Source organism: Pteropus vampyrus, unplaced genomic scaffold (assembly GCF_000151845.1).
Source record: "Pteropus vampyrus isolate Shadow unplaced genomic scaffold, Pvam_2.0 Scaffold224, whole genome shotgun sequence".
NCBI classification, from domain to species: domain Eukaryota; kingdom Metazoa; phylum Chordata; class Mammalia; order Chiroptera; family Pteropodidae; genus Pteropus; species Pteropus vampyrus.
In genome coordinates, this window is record NW_011889005.1 from 162,179 (window position 1) to 184,584 (window position 22,406).

At 54.8% G+C, this 22,406-nt stretch overlaps 1 protein-coding gene across 1 annotated transcript in view; it reads left to right on the top strand.

Moving 5' to 3' along the window:
• Window positions 1–22,406, top strand: part of COL22A1 (collagen type XXII alpha 1 chain) — a 191,307-nt gene that overhangs the window by 31,467 nt on the left and 137,434 nt on the right. Inside the window, exons 5-11 of the mRNA XM_011373400.1 lie at window positions 3,389–3,512; window positions 6,011–6,286; window positions 11,197–11,277; window positions 11,702–11,818; window positions 15,216–15,260; window positions 17,968–18,030; window positions 22,074–22,112. Of these exons, the coding sequence (XP_011371702.1) occupies window positions 3,389–3,512; window positions 6,011–6,286; window positions 11,197–11,277; window positions 11,702–11,818; window positions 15,216–15,260; window positions 17,968–18,030; window positions 22,074–22,112 (745 nt within the window). The remainder of the gene's footprint in view (window positions 1–3,388; window positions 3,513–6,010; window positions 6,287–11,196; window positions 11,278–11,701; window positions 11,819–15,215; window positions 15,261–17,967; window positions 18,031–22,073; window positions 22,113–22,406) is intronic.

Genomic DNA, 22,406 nt, shown 5'->3' on the forward strand with positions numbered 1-22,406 from the left:
TTCGAACAGTTCCTCTGCGTAAGCCCCCAGCCGCGCCCCAGGGCAGGCGGGCGAGCCCCCTTCGCGGAGTGGGTTCCCCTCTCAGCAGACTCACCCCAGCTCTTCTCTTCGTGCAGGTTTCGACCTGATGGATTTGTTCAGAGTGAAGGAGATCCTGGGGAGGCGAGAGAACGGGGCGCAGAGTTCCTACGTCCGGATGGGATCCTTCCCCGTGGTGCAGAGGACTGAGTGAGTGCTCAGCTCCCCTTCCAGACCTGCTGGGTGTCTGGGGAGTCGTAGAGGGGGTGGGGGGGCCAACCAGGGCTTTAACCTACTCAGTGTCTGCGAGGGTCGCCCTGGAATGAGGCAGCTGAGCCGCTGACCTGAAACGTGACCTGTGTCAGCAGACCCATGACTGTCGACTGCCTTGGTTCCTGGGCCCTTCTGCACTCACTTCTCCATACCAACCTGGCGTTGATCATTGACTCATGCGTGCATTTTTCTATCAGTTCATTAAACAGCAAACATTCACAGTGAGGTGTCCCAGGTGGAGGGACATCTCTTTGTTCATGCAGGGACATGGCGCCTCCTCTGGACGAGCACTGCATTATGCGGCAGGCACAGCAGCACCGAGTCACGAAGTCGTTTTGGCCCGTGGAGACCCACTTTTAGTACTTACTGGGTGCCCGGCCTCCGTGTCATCAGGTGCCCCTGTTTCTCAGTGACGTCACGTTGTTCGGCTGACGTGAACGTTTCTGCCTTGAAACATTGTTGAGAAGATTATGAAGTGACAAGCTGTTCAGGGTCTCCAGCCAAGTGCTGCTGACGACACCCAAATAAGTGTTCCATTCCTCTTCTCTCAGGTAGATTTTTTGAGAATAAAAATGATATTTTGTCCTGACCTCCTTCCTCCATCTTAAAACCCTTTAACTTCTTGAATTGAATTGAAGCTGAAGGGCTGGAAAGGCCTGTGTGTGGCCTGGCCCCGTCCTACCGTTTCGGCCTTTAGCTTGTCACACAGCCCTCCCTCGTCTGGCTCCTCTGTCTCGGTCATGGAGCCTGCTGGGCACCCTGCTCCCACCTTTGTTCACGATCTCCTCTCCGCCTGGACACCTGCTCATCCTTCAAAGAACAGCCCGACCGCGGTGCCTTCAGAGAGGCCCCCAGACGAGGCCTCACCTCCTCCTCTTTCCTCGCAAGCCATGTTCCTGCATCAAGCGTGGCAAGGTTGAACCTGACTCGTCGTTGTGCAGTGAGTCACTTACAGATGGCCTCCCTGCTCAGCGAGGAGCTCTTGGAGGGGACCGAGTCCGGCCTCTGGTGTGGTCCCAGCGTCAAGCCGAGCTCTGCCCAGAGGAGGAGACCGGTCAAGATTTGTTGAGATGTGGCTGGGGCCTCGCTGGCCTCACTGTGGTTGTTGGGTATACTTTGGAAGTGTGCCAGGATTGGTGGAGGAAGAGGCCTTACGTTGCAGTGTGCTGTGTGGTGATGGCCTTCAGCATTCTCTTCATGCAGCAGTTTGGAAAAATGCCCGGATTTAATCGCTATCAGATTTCAATACGAAAAGGGGACTTTCCTGCAGAATGGTTAACCCTTTTATCTCTAAACATTGAATGGGAAAAATTTCCAAAAAAAAAAAAGATTTGCTGAATGCATGAATGGAATCGGCCAATCTCCAATCAGTGAACATGCTCTGTTGGATCCTAGCCTGGCAAAGATGGGCTTGGGACACCAGGCCACAGAGCTTTGCATTTGGCAGAATTTTTGCTTCCACGCAGTTATTTTTCCAGTTCGGTGAGCAGTCTGAGTGCCACCCATGCACCCAGCATCTCGCTGGACTCTAACGTCTGCCATCCGAGGCTCACAGCACCTACACCCCATGAGAGAGATGTACAGAAGAGGAAGGCAGCAAGTCACCTCCTCTGAGTCCCCTTTTGTCACCTGTGCAGTGGAGACCTAATCATTACAACAGACCTAAGAGAGGGGCGTCTTTCCCGACCCTGAGCATTGCTCTCTGTACAGATGCTGGCCGAGATCATTCTTAATTACCTGCTCCCGTGCTCACAAGGGTACACGCAATCTAGTCTCCATTTCTCACCCCACTCCCTGTACTTCTTTGTCCCGATTTCTCTAGTTCGTCATCCCCACTGCTTGGAAACGAAAGATCAAGTACGACTTCACTTTAAAGGAAACGTACAGTGGAGGGAGAACATGACACAGGAAGAAAGCACGTGCTGCACAGTTGGCGGGAGGGCCTCGCGGAGGCCCCTCGCGTTTGCTGGTGGCATCTTTCTCACGAGACATGGAGCAGAGAGCAGAGGGGCTGGGGCTGCTCTGGGGAACTCGGGGTGGCAGTGTTTCTGCATAATGGATTTGTCTCATGTTATACTGAGTTGTTACTGAGAAGAACGATTTTGCTTTAATGGCAAAACACCAGAAACAAAGTCAAAGCAGCAAAGCTGACATTTCAGAAAAGAATAATATCCCTTTATTTCTAATGCTTTGAAATCTATGCACAGATACATACATGCAATTTTAATTTATAGGTTAATTTTGTTCATAATGAAAAGGGGTATCACTTTCGATATTTATATTTTTTCTCACTTGTTTGTACATACATGCCACCTGTGCCCGGATGTGGTCCGGGGTGAAATCCCAGCTTGCGGGATGACTCTGAACAGCTGGGCCAACCCCTAGCTTGGGTCTGTGAGCCAAACATCAGAGAGGGAGACCAGACTTTGCTCACGGGTTCTGCAGCCAAATGAAGGTCCCTGAGGGCCCACAGGCCTGAGAACCGGGAACCCAGCCGCCTTCCTCCTCATTTCCCTTCCTGGCTCTCTGGCCAGACAGCCTCCAGCCCCTGCGATGGAGGAGTCGGGGCCGCGTGCATTCCCCAGGCAGCTCCCTGCCTCAGCGGGGTTGGGCTCCACCTGGCCAGGTCTGCAGGGGAAGGGACAAGCAGCTGATGGATGAGCTGAGCGAGCGTCCTGGAGGCTAGATGCCCCTCTGTGTGTGAGCCCCTTCCTGCTGCTCACCCGTCAGGTCACGCTGCGTTAACCCTCAGAGCCTGGCTGCGCTAGGCTGGGGATCGGAGCTTCTTGCGAGGGGGAAGGGTAGGTCCCAGGACGCTCAGCTGCATTTGACCTGTGGGGTGTGGCAGTTTAGCATTTATTGTTGCTTCTGTAGGTGATGGTGGAGAGGAGGAGCCAGACATGAGGGTGGGGGCAGGGCCACCATGGCAGCACCACAGTGGGGTCTGCACAGGGTCGTATGGGAAAGGGAAGGCAGTGAGGACAGGCCGGATTTTAGACATGGTGCAGCTGGCAGGACGTAGTGACCCCGGGGCTGTGGCCTCTCTTTCGTGTCTCCTGCTCTCCTCACTAAGCCTGGTGTCTCCGCCTCTCTCCAGGGACGTATTCCCTCAAGGGCTGCCTGACGAGTACGCCTTCGTTACCACCTTCCGGTTCAGGAAGTCGTCTCGGATAGAAGACTGGTACATCTGGCACGTCATCGACCAGTATGGCATCCCACAGGTATGAGCCGCATGCCCTGTCACCTTCCTCCGCGGGCCTCCAGCTTTCCGTGTCTTTCTCATGACGATGGCCTCACCCACCATGTTTTCTCCAAGGGCCTTTCTCTTGGGCCCCGGAGATGGGGCATCTGGTATACGGAGGGTCAGGGAACCTGCAGGGAGTGTCGCCCAGCAGACAGGTGCAGCTGCTTCTGCCCACTGAGGGTCGAGTGCCTGATTCTCTGGTGGGAACGAAGATCTACTCCTGTCTTGGGGACGCTCTGCCTAACCAGGGGGCTGGCCTACGGCACGCGCCCTATCAGCAGCCTGAGTGACACGGCTCCGTGATGTCATGGAAGAAAGTGGCTGAGAGTCAGTAAGACCTGTGTTCACATCTCATGTCTGCCCCTTTCCAGGTGTGGGCCCCGAGACAGAATGGCCTTCTGAGTCTTTCTAGTTCTCAGCTGTAAACTAGAACACAATACCCACCACGAATGGTTGGTGGAAGCTTCTGGAACAGTGCCTGATACCCAGGACAGTTCTGTCAGATGGTTTCCTTCTGTGCTGTTCTTTGGTTTTACCCTGACCAGGGCTCTGCAGCCCGTCATCATCCACCTCGTGTGTCTGGGCCCAAAATCCTTCAGCAGCATGTGGCCGAGCGAGGAAAGACCTGTCACAGAATCAAAGCCATCCACATGTCACGCTGGTGTGAGCTGCAAGCGACGCTGCTTTCGTGCTCTGCCAAATCCCAAAGCCCGTGTTCTCAGAGTTCATGGCCCAGCCATATCTTCGTCTGTTGTTCACCATTGTTCTCTTGGAAAGTGAACCGTGTGAAGACATGGCTCCCCCTCAGCCGGGAGATACTGACTGTTTTCACTTGGGGTTGAAATAAAATAGAAATGTGTTCAAGCCATTGGACTATGGCAGCCACTCTCGGGTGGCCCTCCGAAGCAGTGGGCTGTCCTTGCTGTGACGGAGCCGGACCCTGACGTGGCACACACTTAGTAGAAGCTACGGGTTGTCCTGAGTACTTCACAAGTCGTAACTCACTTTGTCCTGTTTGTCCTGCATGGGGCCTCTGCTGTTCCTGTCTTACAAAGAGGGGGCCTGGACCTCAGCGTGGTTAGGCCACTTGCCTGAGTGTCATAGGTAATGAAAAGGAAAGGTGGGATTTGAACCCAGGCCATCAGGCTCCAAGCCTGTCTTTTACCGGCTGTGCTCAGCGGGCTTCTGTCTCCATCAGTTGGCCCCATTGAACGAACAGTCTTTCTGTGGCAGCCCTGGCCAGACTCAGTGGCGTAGGCTCTGGCAGGCCTGACTGCTGAGTGGCCTGATGTCATAAGCGCGGGAGGCTGCACGGTACAGGGTGCGGGGGGGATGAGATTCTTCTCCAGAGGCCTTTGCGCCCAGCGACCCGTATCCACCCGCATCTGCAGGCACGCAGCGCTGCTTCTCCCGTGTCTCAGGGTTTGGTGCAGTGGGGCTGGGCGCCTGCCATGACACTCCTGCGGGCGAGCCCTCACCACCCCCGGTCTGGGTGCTTTTCCCCCATGTCGTTTGCAGAGCTGGCATGCTCTCTGTCTGCCATGGCTGCCCCTCTGCTCCTGCCAGAACCAGCCGTGGGCTGAGGTGCTGCCGAGCTGACGGGAGACCAAGCCCGCCTTCGAGGGCTTCAGGCTCCTTTTCTAAGAGGCGCCTGGCAGTTCCGCTTCGCCGGCAAGCCTTGGGGGAGTGCCCTTCACGGGAAGTGTCCTTGGTGGCCAGTCATGCACGGGTAGCGTGTCGGTTTTGCTCACTGCTGCATTCCTGACACCCGGCATGTTGCTTGCCTCTCTCAGGATGTTCAGTGAGTATTGCACAGGGGATGAAGAAATGAGCACATTGATGAGAACATATTCGTTTGTTCACTCATTCATTCACTCATTCATTCTAAGAGAAACAAGAATGAACTCTTTTCTGGAGTTTTCCAGGCATTTTTCAAAGGGCTGACAGTGAACAAAGCAGGCGAGTTTCTGCCACCAAGAAACTTGGTCCTGCTGGAGCTCCAGCTTTATCCTTGAGGCGGGTTAATGGACAAGTCTCAGACTGGCCCCTGGCCTCTGGCTGGAAGATGTGCTCTGCTTTGCCAGCCTGGGGTTTTAAGAGACACTGAAACTATTCGGGGTATGGGGGAGGGTCCTGGTTGGTCTCATGACTCGAGCTCCTCTATACCAGGTGTCTCATGTCACAGAAGTGCTCTTACGTGCAGAGTCCCTCGGGGCAGCTGGCATGGGGGCCCTGGAGTCACATGTGAGTCCAGTCGTCCCACCTAGCACCGGGCTCGGAACAGCCCGCGCAGTACATGTTCACACCGTCACGTGGAGGAGGAAGCTGAGGCTGGAGTGTGTGGTGGCCCCCTGTGGCAGGCCAGCTGGCCGGGGTCACAGCAGCAGCCACCCCAGTTTGCCGGGTCTGACTGCAGCGTCTCCTCCCCTCGCCCCTCCCCACTGGGCCCATGTGCCTCTGCTCCCTCCTCCCTAGGTCTCCATCCGGCTGGACGGCGAGAACAGGGCGGTCGAGTACAACGCCGTGGGTGCCATCGAGGATGCCGTCAGGGTGGTGTTCCGCGGCCCCCGGGTCAGCGACCTCTTTGACCGGGACTGGCACAAGCTCGCGCTGAGCATCCAGGCGCCGAACGTGTCCCTGTACATCGACTGCGCGCTGGTACAGACGCTGCCCATCGAGGAGAGGGAGAACATCGACATCCAGGGCAAGGCCGTGATTGGCAAGCGCCTCTACGACAGCGTGCCCATCGACGTGAGTGCCGGGCCCCCGCAGCCAGGGGCGCGTCAGAGCCACGGCCCCGATGGCCCACACCCGCCGAGTCCTTTGTCAGTCTGTCCCCTTGGACCGGCTTAGCAGGGCAGCCCCTGACTCAGCTGCCACGTTGGTGCCCAAAGTCACCATCACTCTCTCTCTCACTCATTCATTCAGCCGTTCAGCCAATCATTTATCACGTGTGTGTTTAGCACCCGCTGTGTGCCAGGCACTGGGCCAGCACCAGGGACATGGCACATTTATCTATAAAGCTCTGTCTGTGTCTGTTTAAAAATACAGGAAGCCATGTAAAAATACAGGAAGTCATATCTATGCGCATAGCCCACGTGCGTGGTAAGTACTTAATAAATAGTAGCTAATAGTGTTATTATAATTTAGTTATACATATTTATAGAATTATAGAATAACACTTATTCATTGCACTAATTATTTGCATACCTACTTTGGTTCAGGTACTAAAAATAGAATCTAATTCGATTCTCATGACACCCATGAAATTTCTAGACCATTTCTATGTTTAAAATAAAGAAGCTTTGGCTCAGTAAGGCTAGGTTAATTCACTCAATAAATATATATTTTATGTTATTAATTGAGGTGTTATCCTATACAGTAAGCTGCCCAGGTCTTAAATGTGTACTTTGATGAGTTCTATCAAATGTATACACCTGTGTAACCAAAAAAAATATGTATATATGAAATTGTTTTAAGTTGCTCCAAATTGTCCAACTGGTCAGGGATGGAGAGGGGCTGTTAATCCACACCCTGGTGCCCCCTACCTGTGTTCTCTGCGTCACAGTCTGGCCCTTCACAGCAGCAATGTGGGCGGAGCCCCTGCTGGTCCAGGTGTTGTGCAGTAGGGTTTGTGTGATCAAGCAGTCACTGTCTGTCTTCCTTGGGAAAATACAAGCTCCATGGTGGTGGCTGCAGTTTCTGTCCCGTCTGTCACTGCATCTGACACACAGTAGGCTCTCTCTGACTTTAGGACACTCACATTTTCAGAGAAGAGAGACTTGCACTGAGGTCACTTTGGTCTAGTCAAATAAAACTCGTGATAGCGATAAGCATCAGGTATTATAGAACCCAGAGAAGAGACGTGCGACCTAGGTGAGCAGGGTAGGTGGGTGGGGTAGACGGGTGGCTTCCTGGAGGAGGTGATTCGTGGGATGAATAGGCTTTGTCTGTCAGAGGAGCCTGAAGCCCTGTGGTAGGCGTGCACAGCCTGCTGAGGTGGCAGGAGTTGAAGCGCATGTGGGCGGGGCAGGGTGCGGGGGCAGGGTGCGGGGCAGGGCCAGGCCGTCCATGCACAGGCAGGGAAGGGTTGAGGCTGGCTGGGTCTGATTTGGTCCTTGGGGCTGCAGAGGGCAGGGCTGATGGGAAGGAGGGGGAGGGGAGAGTGCAGGTGGAATAATGAGAGAGGCCGAGGGCCTGGGCGGGGCAGGACGGGTGCTGGCCTGGGGATGGTGTGGTCCTGGTGACTCACTGCCAGCCACTCTGTCTTCCTTCCACCCTGCTTGTTTTGTGGGACAGGTGTGGCCCCACCTGGACTCGGGGCGCTGAGCCCTTGCAGAGGAGCAGCAAACACCTGGTGGCATTTACTGTGTGCCGCTCACTGCGTGCAGGGGCCACTGTGCTGAGTTAGTTCTTCCACACTCAGCCGCGTGGGTGCACTCGCCACAGTGCCCTGTTTCGTCAGGAAAACCAGAAAGAGATTGAATTATTCCTGCAAAGTCGCCAGCTCAGAAAGTGGGAGCTCAGGCTTCGCAGTCTCTGCGTTTGCCGCGAGTCTGGAGTCTGGGTCCTGTCCTGCCCTGACTCCTAAATTCATGATCACACCGGGCCCTTAATCGGGCCCGTTGAGCCCAGCGTGTGGCATCTGGGGGCACAGGTGGGTTCTTCTGTCTCCTCCTCTTGCCCACTGACACCAGCTGAGTGCCTACTTCGCACCCAGTCCTGGGGAATCCCAGACCCTCTGACATTTGTCAGTGAGAATACGGCTCCTACTTACGGTTTTATGCTGGGTTTCTAGATTTTAAAAAACCTAATGAATAGGTGGAGGAGTTGTCAACAAGTGCCTTACCGCTTCGTGAATCTTCTGAGCGCAGTGGCTGTAACCTCGTGGCTTGGGGCCTCGGACACAGCGGGGAGAGACCACAGCAGCCTGCAGCTCCCCCTGGGAGGGATGCAGCTTCTTGGCCTTGCTTGGCCCTCACCCGGCCCTGTGGACTGGCTCCTCACCATACCTCCCAGGCGAGGAACCCGAGGCTCGGTGTTGGCATGCCTTGGCCGGTGGCCCCGAGGGGACAGCAGGCCTGTGACTCACGCCTGGGTCTGACTGATCCCAGATTCCAAGCCCTCTGCCCCCCCCCTAGTTGGTTTCCACATTGTCGCCAGATAAGGGTCACCAAGCTGCCAACGACTGGAGCAGGAGGAAGGCCAGACGGGAGGGCCATGTGACAGCTAGGCCCAGAACTGCCCCCTGAGTGTGAGCAGAGGTCTCAGAGTGGGGCGAGGGCCAGAGGAGTGTCAGGAGGAGAGATCCTGGCGTGGCGCAGCAAGGGAGAGGGAGGAAGGGTCAGGATCCTGGCGTGGCGCAGCGAGGGAGAGGGAGGGAGGATCAGGCAGCCAGGAGTGGCGGGGTTTCAGGCAGTTGGGAATCGGCCGCTCCCCGCCGCCCACCCAGAGCGCCTCTGCCTAGGCCCGGGCCGTCTGCGCTCCTGGTCTCCAGCCCTGAGCCTCTGCCTCTTCCTGCTCCGTGCCTGTCTCTGCAGCCTTGCCGGACGGGCCCAGCTGTAGCGTGTAGGCTTGCTAATGCAGAAAGCAGGACCGTCTCTGCAAAATAGGTCTTGTTCAAAAGAATGATTTTGTTGTTTTTTTTTCATCTGTGGGCTGGTGTCTTTACAGGAAATAAAATAGACAAACTACTGGAATTGTTATGTTTCTACTAAGCCAAGTCAGTGGACTGAGGGCTTACACCTACAGGGGCACCTCATAAGGGCAGGATGAGGTCAAGGGCTGGGCACCTGCCCAGTCAGCTTGCGGAGGGGCTCCCAAGTGCAGCAGAGGCCGGAGGAGGGCGTCGGGGAGGCGTGAGACCAGGGCAGCTAGCGGCACTGTTAGCTGTTAGTGGGAGAGCGTGCCTCCATCCACGGACGCGGCTCCGGTGCCAGTCGGGAAACGCTTGTCCATGCACGCGTTCACCCCTCAGCCGTGCTTTCTGTGCGTCTGTGTGTCGGGAATGGTGCCGGTGCTGGGGTGCAGTGGGAGACGAGAGAGAGCGCCATATCTCAGAGTTGACATTCTAGCGGGGGACCCCGATTCTGGGAAACTAAACTAGGAAACACGCACGCAGTGCTGTATGTGGGAAGTGCTGTTACGAAGGTGCACAGGATGATGTGTTAGAGTGACAGGTGACAGGACCTGGGCACAGGCAGGTGCCTGTGGAGATGAAAGCTAAGAGGAGCAGGAGGGAGGGACCACTTGGGGACTGGGAGGGCAAAGCGCGGGGGAGCAGGGCTCAGTGTGCTTGAGGGACTCGGGTCAGCGCGGAGCCCAGAGGGAGGATGGGCACGTAAATACAGAGTTGCCTCCAGCCCACCACGTTCAGCGTCAGCTGTACGGCAAGGTGCCGGCGTGGCGGGGACGAGGGCACAGTGAGCTCTCTGCGAGACTAGAGGGGGCGTGTCAGTGATCTGCTGCGTAACAAACGCCCCCTCGTCCAAGAAAAGTGAGGACACCAGGCATTGACTGTCTCCTGGTTTCTGGCCAGCCCGCGTTTGGCTGTTGGTTCGGTCATTCGAAAGTGCAAAGGGGCTGAGCGGTCCACCCGCAAGCTTGCTCAAGTGGAGCCGGGGAGCCTCCTGCGGGCTTTTGAGCTGACAGCCTCAGTTCCTTGCTGGTGGCCCCTGGAAGCGGCCCTCGTTTCTCCACCCGAACTTAGCCATAGGGCAGCTCACAGCGTGGCAGCTGGTGTCCCACGGGTGAGTGCTGAGATCTGTAGACAGGACCCCCAGGACAGGAGCCGGTCTTCGTACCGCCTGATCTGGGAAGTGACCTGCCATCGCCTTTGCCACGTTCTGTTCATTAAAGCAGGTGGCTAAGCCCCTCCTACACCCCAGGGGAGTGGAACGAAGCCTCACCTTGCAGGAGCCTCAGAGAGTCTGTGGACACCGAGGGAATGCCCGAGCATGGTTTTGGGGGGCCTAAGCATTTGCTAGTTTTTCAGGGACTTTCCCAGAGGAGGGTCCACGTGCGAAGGCGTGGGCATGGGAACCCCTGAGGTCCAATGTTGTAGAGTGAGCCCGGAGTGAGGGGCAGGCCCCTGGGGAGGCAGGCAGAGCCAGTCCTGGAGGCCTTGACTGTCCTACGAGGAGGCCTGGGCGTGTGTGTGTACGCGTGCGCATGTGTGCGTGTGTGTGTATGCGTGTGTGCACGTAAATTATTTTAAGAGGTTGTGGCATTAAAGGAGGTGGTAGAAGCAAATTTTTATTTTAAAAAGTTTGTTTAAACCACTGTGCGGAGACGCCTGGAGAGGTTGAAAACGACACAGAACTTTCAGAAGCGATTGCGACAGCATCGCGGAAGGGCCTTTAAATGGACGCAGTGACGGGGGTGTCGGAGGGCGGCCTGTGCCTCATTCAGGTGGAATGAAACTGGACGCGGACCTGTGCCAGCTCACCTGCTTGCACTTGGGGCCTCACTTTTAGAAGGCGTGTGAGTACGCGACTCTTAGATGTCCTCTGACACTCAGCTCAGGGAAGGCAGTGACTCCGGGTCAGCCCGGGGGGGACCTGGGGAGGAAGTGTCACCTGCTAGCAGAGCCTGTCTGAGGCTGTGGAAGGTTCTGTGGAAGGTTCCAGAGGCTCACCCTCTGTCCTCATTTCTCTTTCCAGTTTGACCTACAGCGGATTGTGATTTATTGTGACTCCCGCCACGCAGAGCTGGAGACCTGTTGTGACATCCCTTCGGGCCCGGTGAGCAGAGACTCTTACACAGAGAGGTTGGCAGCAGAAGAGAGGATTCTCCGTCCTCGGCCTCTGGAAGGGAGGGGGTCTCCCAGGGCCTCAGAACTGGCACTTGGGGGTTAGGGGAATGTCCATTATCAGAATGTGACCTAGAGGGAGCCCAATGATCATCAGTAGGGGTCTCTTTCCTGGTCCAGCAGGGTCACGCAGGTCAAGCTGTGGCCCCTGCCTCAGTCGGCACCACCCTGAGGCTACTGGCCAAGTGATGAGGCCTAGCTCTGTGGAACGAGAAGCAGGGGCTGGCAGGTCATCCCCAGGAGGGACCAACTGGCTGTGCCTCCGGTGCTCAGAGGAGGGGGAGGCCACAGTGTGCCAGGCCTGGGAGCAGTGCTGAGTGAGAAGCCAGGTCCTGACCCCTGGCCTTTCCTTCCAGTGCCAGGTGACCGTGCTGACAGAGCCTTCACCCCCGCCCCCAAAGCCTCCTACTTCCGGCAGTGAACAAATCGGGTTTTTGAAGACAATCAACTGCTCCTGCCCAGCTGGAGAAAAGGTACCTTTGTAGTCCACCCTCAATCCCCTGCCCAGAGCCCCAGAGCTGAGAGAGGCAGGCTGGTCAGCAGGGTCAGTGGTGGAGGTGGGAGTTTCCCATCATGCATGTGGTCTGCCAGGGCAGGATGCTCCAGGCTCTGGCCATTCCCAGGTCAGGGAAGTGTGCTTGCTCCTTGGACCTCCCGTTTCCTGGCTTTTATGCCCCCTAGGAGGGGAGTGGCTCCAATCGGTGCTAATTAACATTTCCTGGAGTTAATAAGGCATTCCCGAGGTTTTCCTGGCTCCTGTTTTATCGCCTCCGCTCACGTGCCACTAACTCAAGTAGGATTTGGTTTGGGACCAGACTCCGAGCAGGCTGTGACTGGGGTTAGATGTGCTCTGTGGAGCACGCCCTCACCCTTTTCGTCTCAATGCTCCCTTTAACCAGCCACGGTCTGTAACCTAAATGCACGTGTGAGTAGGTTTTTATGCGTCTTATCTCTAATTTTGAACTTAAGTGTGTTTCTGTGAACACCACCACCCATCCATTACCTAGATTAAGGGTCTCAGTGAGGGCCTGGGCCCTTCGTCTGTTTTGTTTCTTTGGAGACCAGTGGCCCTTTTGTTAAGAAAACAGTATGCTGTCCACTACTGTAGCTGAACAAATTAAACACATGCACAAGCATGACAAAGGTAAGACTGTGCCAGAGCGGGTCTCCAGGACGTTCTGCTGGCCCCGCAGACCCAGAGCCTTGGTCTGCAGCCTGTGGTCCTGTCCGTGCATCGCTGTGCTGCACCTCCCAGCTCGGGGCCAGCACGCAGCAGCAGCTCAGCGACTGCAAGGGGCGAGGGGGGCACAGACAGAGCTGTGAAGTCACGGTCGATGGGAACTGCAGTGGACACACTAGGAATTTCAGTGACAGGTTTCTGCTGTACACCTGCCCTGGCGGGCAGTCTCCCCTCTCCCTCCCCCCCTCCTCTCCTCTCTCTCTCCCCTCTCCTCTCCCCTCCCCTGCTCTCTTTCACACCTTCCCTCTATTATTTCCACCCAGGGTGCCAGACCCTGGGGGTGGAATGAAGGCACCCGAGCCTGGGGCCAGGCCGGTGAGGACTGAGAGCTGCCGGGGTGGAGCCAGCGTGGGCACGCGCAGTGCTGGGCAGCGGCTCCTCCTCCGCCCCTGACAGGCTCACGGTGGCCACAATCTGTTGACCCAGTTCACCCGTTAATGAAATAACAGAAAAGCCCAAATCCTTTCGAGCCCTCGTTTTTGGTGGAGAACCCAGATGAGAAGTGTAACAGTGTTGTGAAGTTTGGATCACTAGCCGGTGTGTGCACAGCCAGCCTATGCCAAGAAGGTGGCCAAAGCCAGCCTCTCCAGGCCACACCTGTCCCCAGTGCAGGCCCGTGCCCTGGCTGTACCCTGCCGAGGCTCCTGTAGTTTCTGGTACGAGCGGGGAGGGAAGTCTGGGGTGGAGCAGCCCTCCACCCCTGGCCCCTCTCCAGCAGCCCCGCGGTGGGTCCCCATTGCCTCTGCAGCCTCATCTCACTCCGCTTCCCTCCCCGCTCCCATGCCAGGCACGGCCACCTGCTTCCTAGAGGACTCTGATCTTCTTGGCCCCTGGCAAAGGCAGATGCGGCTTCTGCCTGAGCGTCTTCCTCACTCCCCCGTCTATCCAGCTCAGGCCTGCCCTTCTTCCAGCACAAGCCAGGGAACCCTTCCTGAGCTGCTGTTGGCTGTGTGATTTCCCTCCCGCCCTCGCCCCTCCTTCCTTTCTTCCCTCCCATTATTCATCTATCCATTCAATAACTATCTATTTAGCAAGAGCCATATGACCTTCTCTCTCTCTGCCTGTGCTTCCATCTGCTGTGACGATGATCACATTGGACTAAGCGTGTCTACGTGTCTTTACTTCTATGAGATGAGTTCTAGATGGCAGAGGCTAAATATTGCCCTGTCTGTGTTTTCAGCTAGTGATATAAAGCCTGAAAGTATTAAATAATGGTTGAATTGATGGATAAGTGTATCAGGGTATGAAGGATGGATGGATGGGTGGATGGGTGGATGGGTGGATGGTAGATGGGTGCATGGGTGGATGGTGGATGGATGGATGGTGGATGGATGGGAGGGAGGGGTAAAGGAACACACCCTCTCTTTCTCACTGGCAGGATAAGATATCACTCTTCAGGATTATCAAGCAATTTACAAATGCTCAGCCTCAGACTCTGGGTGGTTTCGCCCAATAAGCCATTCCTTTATTCATTCAATCATCCCTTATTTTTGACAGTAAACATCAAACACCCATTTGTGCTGAGCATAGAGGTTTTCAGACACATAGGCTGTGTGTCTTAAAAAGTCCTACAGTCAAAGCTTACCACCAGGCCTGCCCGAGACGCTCCCAGGCACAGGTGGCTGGGTAGGGGCCTGCCCCCCACCAAGAAGAGGCCACGTGGAAGAGCTTCAGCAACCCTTTTATTAGACAGGGGCCGCAGCTCCCTCCTCCATCCTCACTTCATAGGATGTGCGACATGAGGGACCCGGGAGTCCTGGGGGACAACTCTGGCCACAGGCATACGTGGCTTCCAGTGCTTTAAACCTTCAGCTCAGTTCACAGAGCATTTCTGCTCTTCGCCTGGGTGGTCATGAGGCCTGTGTCGCTGCTGCCATTTCCAGAACCAACCTCTTGGTGGGCGCAAGGCATTCTGGGGGGTGCCACGTGAGGTTGAGCACACAGAAGGTATTCATCTCTTTGCATGTGCAAGTGACATTTATGAATGCATTTTTAAAACTGTTCTTGAAGTAGCTGAGTGCACGGCCGTAAGAGTGCTCATGCTCTTCAGTGACGGGTGGTGCCCACGTGTGGATGGGTGTGGTGTCACTCTTCATTGACGTGATGAGATTTACACGTATACAATTGTAAGGATCATGTTGCATTTGTTTTTAGAGTGGCGATATTTACATGCATCCATAACTTAACAAGTCACAATTTTACATCCGGTAATTAGAGCTTTTATACAAATAGCGCATATTTTAAAAAGCGAACAATGTTCATATTTAGAAATAGCCTGTAGACATGTCTTGTTCTCTATTTTAGTGAATGATAGGTATATGAATCTTCAGCAGGCCACATGATTATTAGTTTTTTAACTGAAAGGATGGCACATTCAGGTAAAAATAGCCCCTAGGGTACCATCTCGTTTGTCTCTATCTTTGTCCCGCCAGTGGCTGCATTAGGTGATGTCCAAGTTCCCTGCCAGGTTTGCAGAGCAAGAGCAGGGGCTGTCGCTCCAGGGAACCTCGTCCGGCCTGTTGGTCGTCACGTGGCTTCCGGGCATGTGGGTGGCTAACCAGCTCGTGAAGGGAGCAAGGGGACGGGTGAGAACAGAGCCGCCCTCCTTTCCTTGGTCTTTCTTCCTTCAGGGTGACAGGAGCTCCGATGGTCCCGTAGGACTCCCCGGCTTGAAGGCCAGTACTGGAGCTGGTAGAGGCACAGTTAGGGGCCGAGCAGTCCTCCGCTCTGCCCTCTGTGTCAGGAAGAACGGTCCGTGTGTTCGATTCCTGCCCGCAGGATTTTGCTTCTGAGCTTGTTGGGATGGAAGGGTGGAGCAAGCAGCATAGAAGTTGGAGCATCTGAGTCTCTTTGCTCAGACCTCCATTTCTCAGTCTGAAAACGCGAGCAAGAAAGGGTTGGGGTCCGCCAGCCCTGGCTCAGGGCCCGCTTTCGCCACCAGGCTTCGCTCTCGGTGGAGCTATTTCCGCTCAGTCCTTTCAGGCTCTGTATTCAGACACTCGGGGTGTTGGGCTTGTAAGAGTTTATTTGTTCACACTGCAGGTTCCGTATGTTTAAATTCCATGAAATTCTTTTTGCACAAATTTTCGAAACTACTAATTGCTCTAAGCCAGCCAGGTGCTTCTTCTGGGGTGCGCCTTCCTCAGCCACAGCAGCCCCTTCTCTCCACCATCCCCGGCCGCAGTGCTGCGGAGCTGGGTGAGGCTGTCCTCCTGTGTCGTCATTTGGGTGTCAGAAAGCTGCGTGTGTTACCCGTGGTCCCATAGGGGCTAGTGAAGCGGTTCAGCAGTGTCCAGGGGCCGCTGCCTGGCCTGGCATTTGAAAGAGGGGGCTGGTGGAAACGTCTAGAGAGCACAGCCTCCTGCCCCTCCCCTCTCCTGTTCCTGCCCCTGCCCACTCCTGTCTCCTTCCCTCCCATCTCTCTCCTTCCCTCCCTCCCGTCCACTCTCTGGTTTCCTCTCTCCCTCCTTCGTCCCCCCCCACCCCACACATTACTTATTGTCACATTTATTCACCGCACCCCACTGAGCCCCTGCCGCGGTCCCTTTGGTCCTCTTCTCCCCCTTCCCGCCCCGGTGTGTGCTTCCATCTCCCTCCCTCTTTACCCACCCTTCTCCCCTCTACCCCCAGTCTGCTGGGATGGGGAGCACGGACACACACCCCCCCATTACAAACAGACCATCGTACACACACCACACACACAGTCACACCCACACCCTCACTCGCACACACACCCCCACACAGCACTGCCTACCCACACCATCAGACACATCATTGCACACAGGTACCATCACCACACACACTCATCACACTACACAGACATCACACACCATCATGCACACCATCACATACGCCATCACACACCGTGCCCCACACACACACAGACTGACACCCACGGCCTACTCAGCTCCCCTCCCCTGCTGTGAAGCAGGACAGCGCGGGGTGGCCCAGGGGCCCAGGTGGTCACTGAGAAGAAGAGCAGGGCTTTCTGCCTCACTGAGCGCCCCCGGGCTGTCACCTCAGCCCTTCAGCTGTCGGATGGCAGAAAAAAGAAAAGGCTCCCGGGGTTCGCGGGCCGTAAGTGGAACAGTTTACCTGAGGCAGCGTTGTCCATGGTGTGACCTCGAGCTGAGCTCTCAGGGATGCAGCCCGACTGGACGCCAGCAGGGAAGGCGAGGTGGGGGGTGGCGTTCTGAGCAGGGGAGTGGTTGTGGCCGCCTGGAGGCCAGCCCGGCTCCCTGTGGCTGATCGCAGTCCTGGTCCCTTAGCACCCCACTCGAGTCGTGTCCCCGTGGATGGACTCCGGGTAAGCGGCCGTGGTCCCCAGCGGCCCCATTTACCCAGATGCAGCTTGGGTTGAGTCAGCAAGCATGGCCTGGTGTCCCCTGGGTGCCAGGGCCCAATCTAGATGTGAGGACGTAACAGTGGATGACAGAGAGCCCTCTCCTCAGGACTCGCAGGCCATCGGGAAGAGGGACGTGACTGAGAGGCTTGGGGCACCGTGTGGGGAGCACCCTGGAGAGGGCTTCGGGATGCCATTCTGAGGGAGGCGTCCTGAGCTGGGTGCAGCGGGGTGTGTCGGAGCTGCCTGGGACAGAGCGGGCAGGGCACGGGCATTGCAGGCCAAGGGAACCGCGCACGCAGAATAGCTGCTCTCAGAGTGCAGAGTTTGAGATGGGGCCAGGGGGAGACGCAGTTGCATTCCGAGAGAAAAGGGAAATAGGACAAATTGGCCGAGGCTGCTGCGCTCTGCACGCGAGCCTGCAGAGCCTGCGTGGACCGGCTGTGGCACAGTTGGAGCCTGGGCTCCGGTCCCCACGGCCCTTGGTGAATCTTTCCTTCCCTCGCAGACTCTGTTCTCTCTTCCACCTGCCCCCTTCTCTTCGTGGACAGTCGTGAGGGTCCAGGGCCCTCCTGGGCACAGACTTGTCTTACCAGTGGCACAGTCGGGGACCCTGGTTGGCCTCTGACAGATTTCAAAGCACCTTCAGCCTCTTTGTCTTGTGCGTGCTCATGGTGGCGGGCCCATTTCCCAGAGAAGGAGCCTGAAGCCCAGATTGTCGTGATGGCTCCCATTAAGTGGCAGAACTGGAGTTTGAACCTGGGGCTTCTGATCCCCCGTCTGGGGCCCTGGCCACACAACAGTGGCCAGGCCATTCCCAGGGCTGAGAGTACGATACTGTCATCTGCTCAATTTCCCAAGATTCCCCGAACACCTGGAATTAGAAGGTTGGGGAAATGGTTAAGATGCGTCTTCCTTTTCCAGGGTGGGAAGTATGGCCTTGCTTTGTAGTTGGCAGTGACAGAATCAGCTGCTCGTAGGGAGTTGGGCATAGTGGGCCATGGGCAGCCCAGTGTTCATCTTCGGTTTTGACTCCTCAGGGAGACGTGGGAGCCACTGGGCCCGTTGGAGCTCCTGGACCCAAGGGCGAGAAAGGGGACTCGGTAAGTGACGGGCTGCCTCTCTGTGTGGCTGGGGTGGGAGACACAAGGCTTTCCCCAAGCGTGCATATCACCTAGAATGCACTGAGCCGCCCCGCCCCCAACCCCCCCCGCAAAATGGCCTCTCTCCCTGGGCTCGGGAGGCCTATAAACTTGGCTGCAGCTGGCCACTCTGGTCCTGTCCTTCACCACTGCACCCCCACCCCTGAAATTCTGCATGCCCAGATTGGCAGACGTGCTCCCCCAAGCTGGCCATCGCTCGCGCTGGCCTTTGCGCACGCTCTCCCCTCTATCGGGAATGAGTGTGCCCTCCATCTCCCCCCACCTCCCCTTCCCCTCACCCCTCTCTGCCAGGCTCGTGTTTTCTCATCATTCACCTCCACTCTGAGTGGTTTCCTAGGATGTCTCCCCGACCCCCAAGTGACCCCCGGGTCACCCCCTAACTCTGTGCTACAACATCACTGGCATTTCCAGCAGCAGCTGGCTCCCTGACGTCCTGGCCTGTGATTTGTCATCATGGTGTCCCCGGTGCCTGGCCTAGCTCGGTGTGTTCATGAGTGAATGCAATGGATGGTGGGTCAGAGAAAAATTACAGAGATGAACAAGTCACAGCTCAGAGCAGGTCTCGGGAGCCGAAAGTCTGGGAAGCAAATCCTGGCCCCACCAAGCTTCTCAACTTCTCTGTCCTCAGTGTCCTCGTCTGTAAAATGGGGATCGTTAACAGTCCAGTGGCATTTTGAGGAGGAAATGAGTTCATTCACGTAAACGATTGAAAACAGTACAGGGAGCAGAGCAAACACTATTGTCACTGTTGTCACTGCTGGCGTGGTGGAAGCACTAGCTCCCAGCCTCCAGCGTGGCATCATGGCATCAGCAGCACAAGCTTGGTGTCAGATGGACCTCAGTAACTGTCCTTGGCTCCAGCCTTACTTGTTGCGTGATCATGATCAGGTCTCTTAACCTGTGAAAGCCTCATTTACTCCACTAGCAAAATGAAGAAAATAGCAATGATTTTGTCTGTAAAACGCCTGGCCCATTGTAGATGCTCAGCGAAGGACAACTGTCTTTATTTGTGATTGTAATTAGTTCTTCTAGGGTCTCAGTACTAAGGAGAAAACCCCAGAGGACAAGACAAAGCATCTCCCCTAGAAGACTTGACCTGACAAATGCAGCTCACTCAGTGCCTGACGTTGTCACCACCCAACAGCTCATTACCATGGCTGCAGCATCTGCTCTCTTCCCAGGTGCCTCCTGTGGATTCTCTCGTTACTCCTCATAATGGCTTCTTAAACGTAGTCTTGTCACTTCTCTAATGGGAATGACGCAGAATTTTCCGACTTGAGTGACTTGCCCACGGTCACAAGGCTGGCTCTGGCAGAGGCAGAATCAGATCCTGCATCTGTTTTAATCTGAGTCTCGTGCTCCCTTGCTGTACTGTTACCTTTCACCCATGCCGCCTATCCCTGCCTCCTCAGTATGGGTAGAAAGCACCTGCTCTGTGCAAAATAACATGAGAAAAAAAAAGTTGCTAACATTTAACAGCACCTACTCGGTGCCTGGCTCTGTGTCACATGCTTTACAGCACCTACTATGTGCCCAGCTCTCTGTGGCATGCTTTACAGATTTCAGGCTCATTTAAACCTAATATCAACTTGGTGAGGTGGGGTCTAGTGAAACGCCTGTCTTACACGGGAAGGAGAGAAGGCAGGCAACAGACACTGTCTGTGAGGGCACAGGTGTCAAATTCAATAGACAAAGCATCCCAAGTAGCCATTATAAGTATATTCAGAGAACTATAAACCATTCCTGAAGAAGTAAAAGAAGGTATTATGACAGCGTCTCATTGGGTGCAGAATATAAATGAAGAGATAGAATTTGTTAAAAGAACCAAATGGAAATTCCAGACTTTAAAATTGTCACTGAAATGAAAGTCACTGGAGAGGTTCAACGGTAGGTTTGATGCTGGCTGAAGAGCCAGCCTTCTTGAAAACAGATCAATAGGGATTATGTAATCCGAAGTTCCAGGAGGAAAAATCATGAAGAAAAATGAACAGAGCTTCAGAGAAATGTGCCAGCTCATGTCTTGCACCAATGTGCACATGATGGGAATTCCAGAAGGGGAGAGGAAGAAGGAGCAGAAAACGTGTACAGAGACATAAGGCTAACGACGTCCCGAACTTGATGAAAATCAGTAATCTGCAAATTCTAGAAGCTCAGTGAACTCCAATCAAGATAAACACAAAGAGATCCACCCCAAAAAACATAATAAAAATTCTAAAAGACAAAGAGGAAAATTTGAAAGCAGCAAGGGAAAAAACGGCTCACCACGTATAAGGAAACCCCAGTGAGATTATCGGCTAACTTCAGATTGTCATCAGAAATGACTGAGGCCAGATTGCAGAGAGATGACATGTTCAAAGTGAGCATCATGACAGCGTGTTAGTGGGCGTTTAACACATTCGTATGGTGACGATAGCGTGGAAAGGGAGGAGGAGGGAACTGAGCTGTGTGGGAGGATGTTTGTAAGTCTCCCTGGAAGCAAGTTAGGACAGCCCTGAAGTACATCCTGATAAGGTGAGATGCACATGGGAAACCCGAGAGCAGCCTCAGAGAAAGTAATTCCAGAAATATGTAGTGAAGATATTACTAAAGGATTAAAATGTTGCACTAGAAAATAATGTTAAAAGGAGCAGTAAAGGAGGAATAAAGGAACAACAAAAAGAGACCAGGGGACCCAGAAGACAAAGAGTGAAATGGTGCATGTAAAGTAACGATGTGAATAACAGTGTTTCACGCGAATGTGTTCGGCCAGTTAAAATGAGATTTTCAGACTGAGTATAAAAAAAGATCCAGGAGACGCATTACATACAAAGATACAAAGAAGTTGAAAGTAAAGGATGAAAAATACATACTCTGAAAATAGAAAACAAAAAATTGGAGTGACTATGCTAATATCAGACAAAATAGACTTTAAAACAAACAGAAAATTAATAGACATAAAGAAGGGCATTCTATAATGAGGAAAGTGTCAGTTCTTCAAAAATACATACAATTATATGTGCACCTAAAAACGGAGCCCTAACTCACGAAGCAACACCCGCCGAGACTCAAAGGGCTAACAGGTGGCTCGACAGCAGTGTTAGGGACGCTGACGCCTCGCTTCCAGGGCTGTCTGGGACAGGTGGGCACGGGGGCAGTCGGGGCCCTCGTCCGTTGCTGTCGTCCAGTGGTGCAGCTGCTTTGGAAATCAATCTCTCAGTCCCTGAAAGGTTAAACAGAATTGCCATAGGACTTGGCAGTTCCACTCCTAGGTAGGTGTCGAAAAGAAATGAAAACACGTTCGTTCATACACAAATTTGCATGCAGATGTTCACAGCAGCGTTTTTGCTCATAATAACTAAAAAGTAGAAACGATGCAAACATTCGTCCCACGATAAACGAGTGAGTGACACGTGTTGCATCCGTGCAGTGACATGCAGTGGCATCCGTGCAGTGACATGCAGTGGCAGCGCAGCAGAGCGAAGGACTGACACACACACGCTCCAACATGGATGAGCCGGAAGACACGGTGCTGAGAGAACACTGGCCGTGAAGCCAGTCGCAGCCTCGTCCCGCCGTCTCGTTCCTCACGCAGTGCCGAGAACAGGTGGATCTGTAGGGGCAGAAAAGAGATTAGTGTTTGCCTAGGGCGGGCCGGGGGGGCACGCGGAGAAACAAACCACAGATGGGTCCGGAGCCTTTTCCGAGGCGATGAAAATGTCCCAAAGTTGACTGTGGTGATTGTTGCACAGCCCCGTAAATACCCTAAAACCACTGGCTCCCACACTTTAAGTAGGTGAGCGATGTGGCCTGCGAATTGTGTCTCAGTTAAGCTGCTACGAAAATAAAGAATAGCACCATACTGTTGAGTTGTTGGGAAATTTAAACGCGATGACTCACAAGAGTCAACACTGAATAAGAGCTGTCATCTTTCCGAGGCTCCTGGGCGTGTAGTGCCCCATGGGCGTGGCTCAGTGTCATCTTTGCCTTCTGCTTCCCTTTTCTAGGGCCAAGGACCTTCCTTCCAAGGAGAGAAGGGTGAAAAGGTGAGCATCCCGCTTTTATCACACACTCCTCCGGGGCTGCGGAGGGGGCTGGGGAGCAGGACGAGACCTTGGGTTTGGGAGGTCTCCTGGGCTGAGTGCCAGCGCCCCGTGCGAGTTGTCCCCCATCTGGGACGGGTGATGCGTGTGCAGGGACCAGGGCTTCCCAGGCAGAGTGAAGGGCTGAGCACAACGCGTGGGGGAGGGCTGCGTTCGTGTAGGATGGCGGTGGTTCACGATGCTCTGAGCAGAGCTGCTTTGGGGTGCTCCCGGGGACAGGGCAGAGCTGCAGAAGCA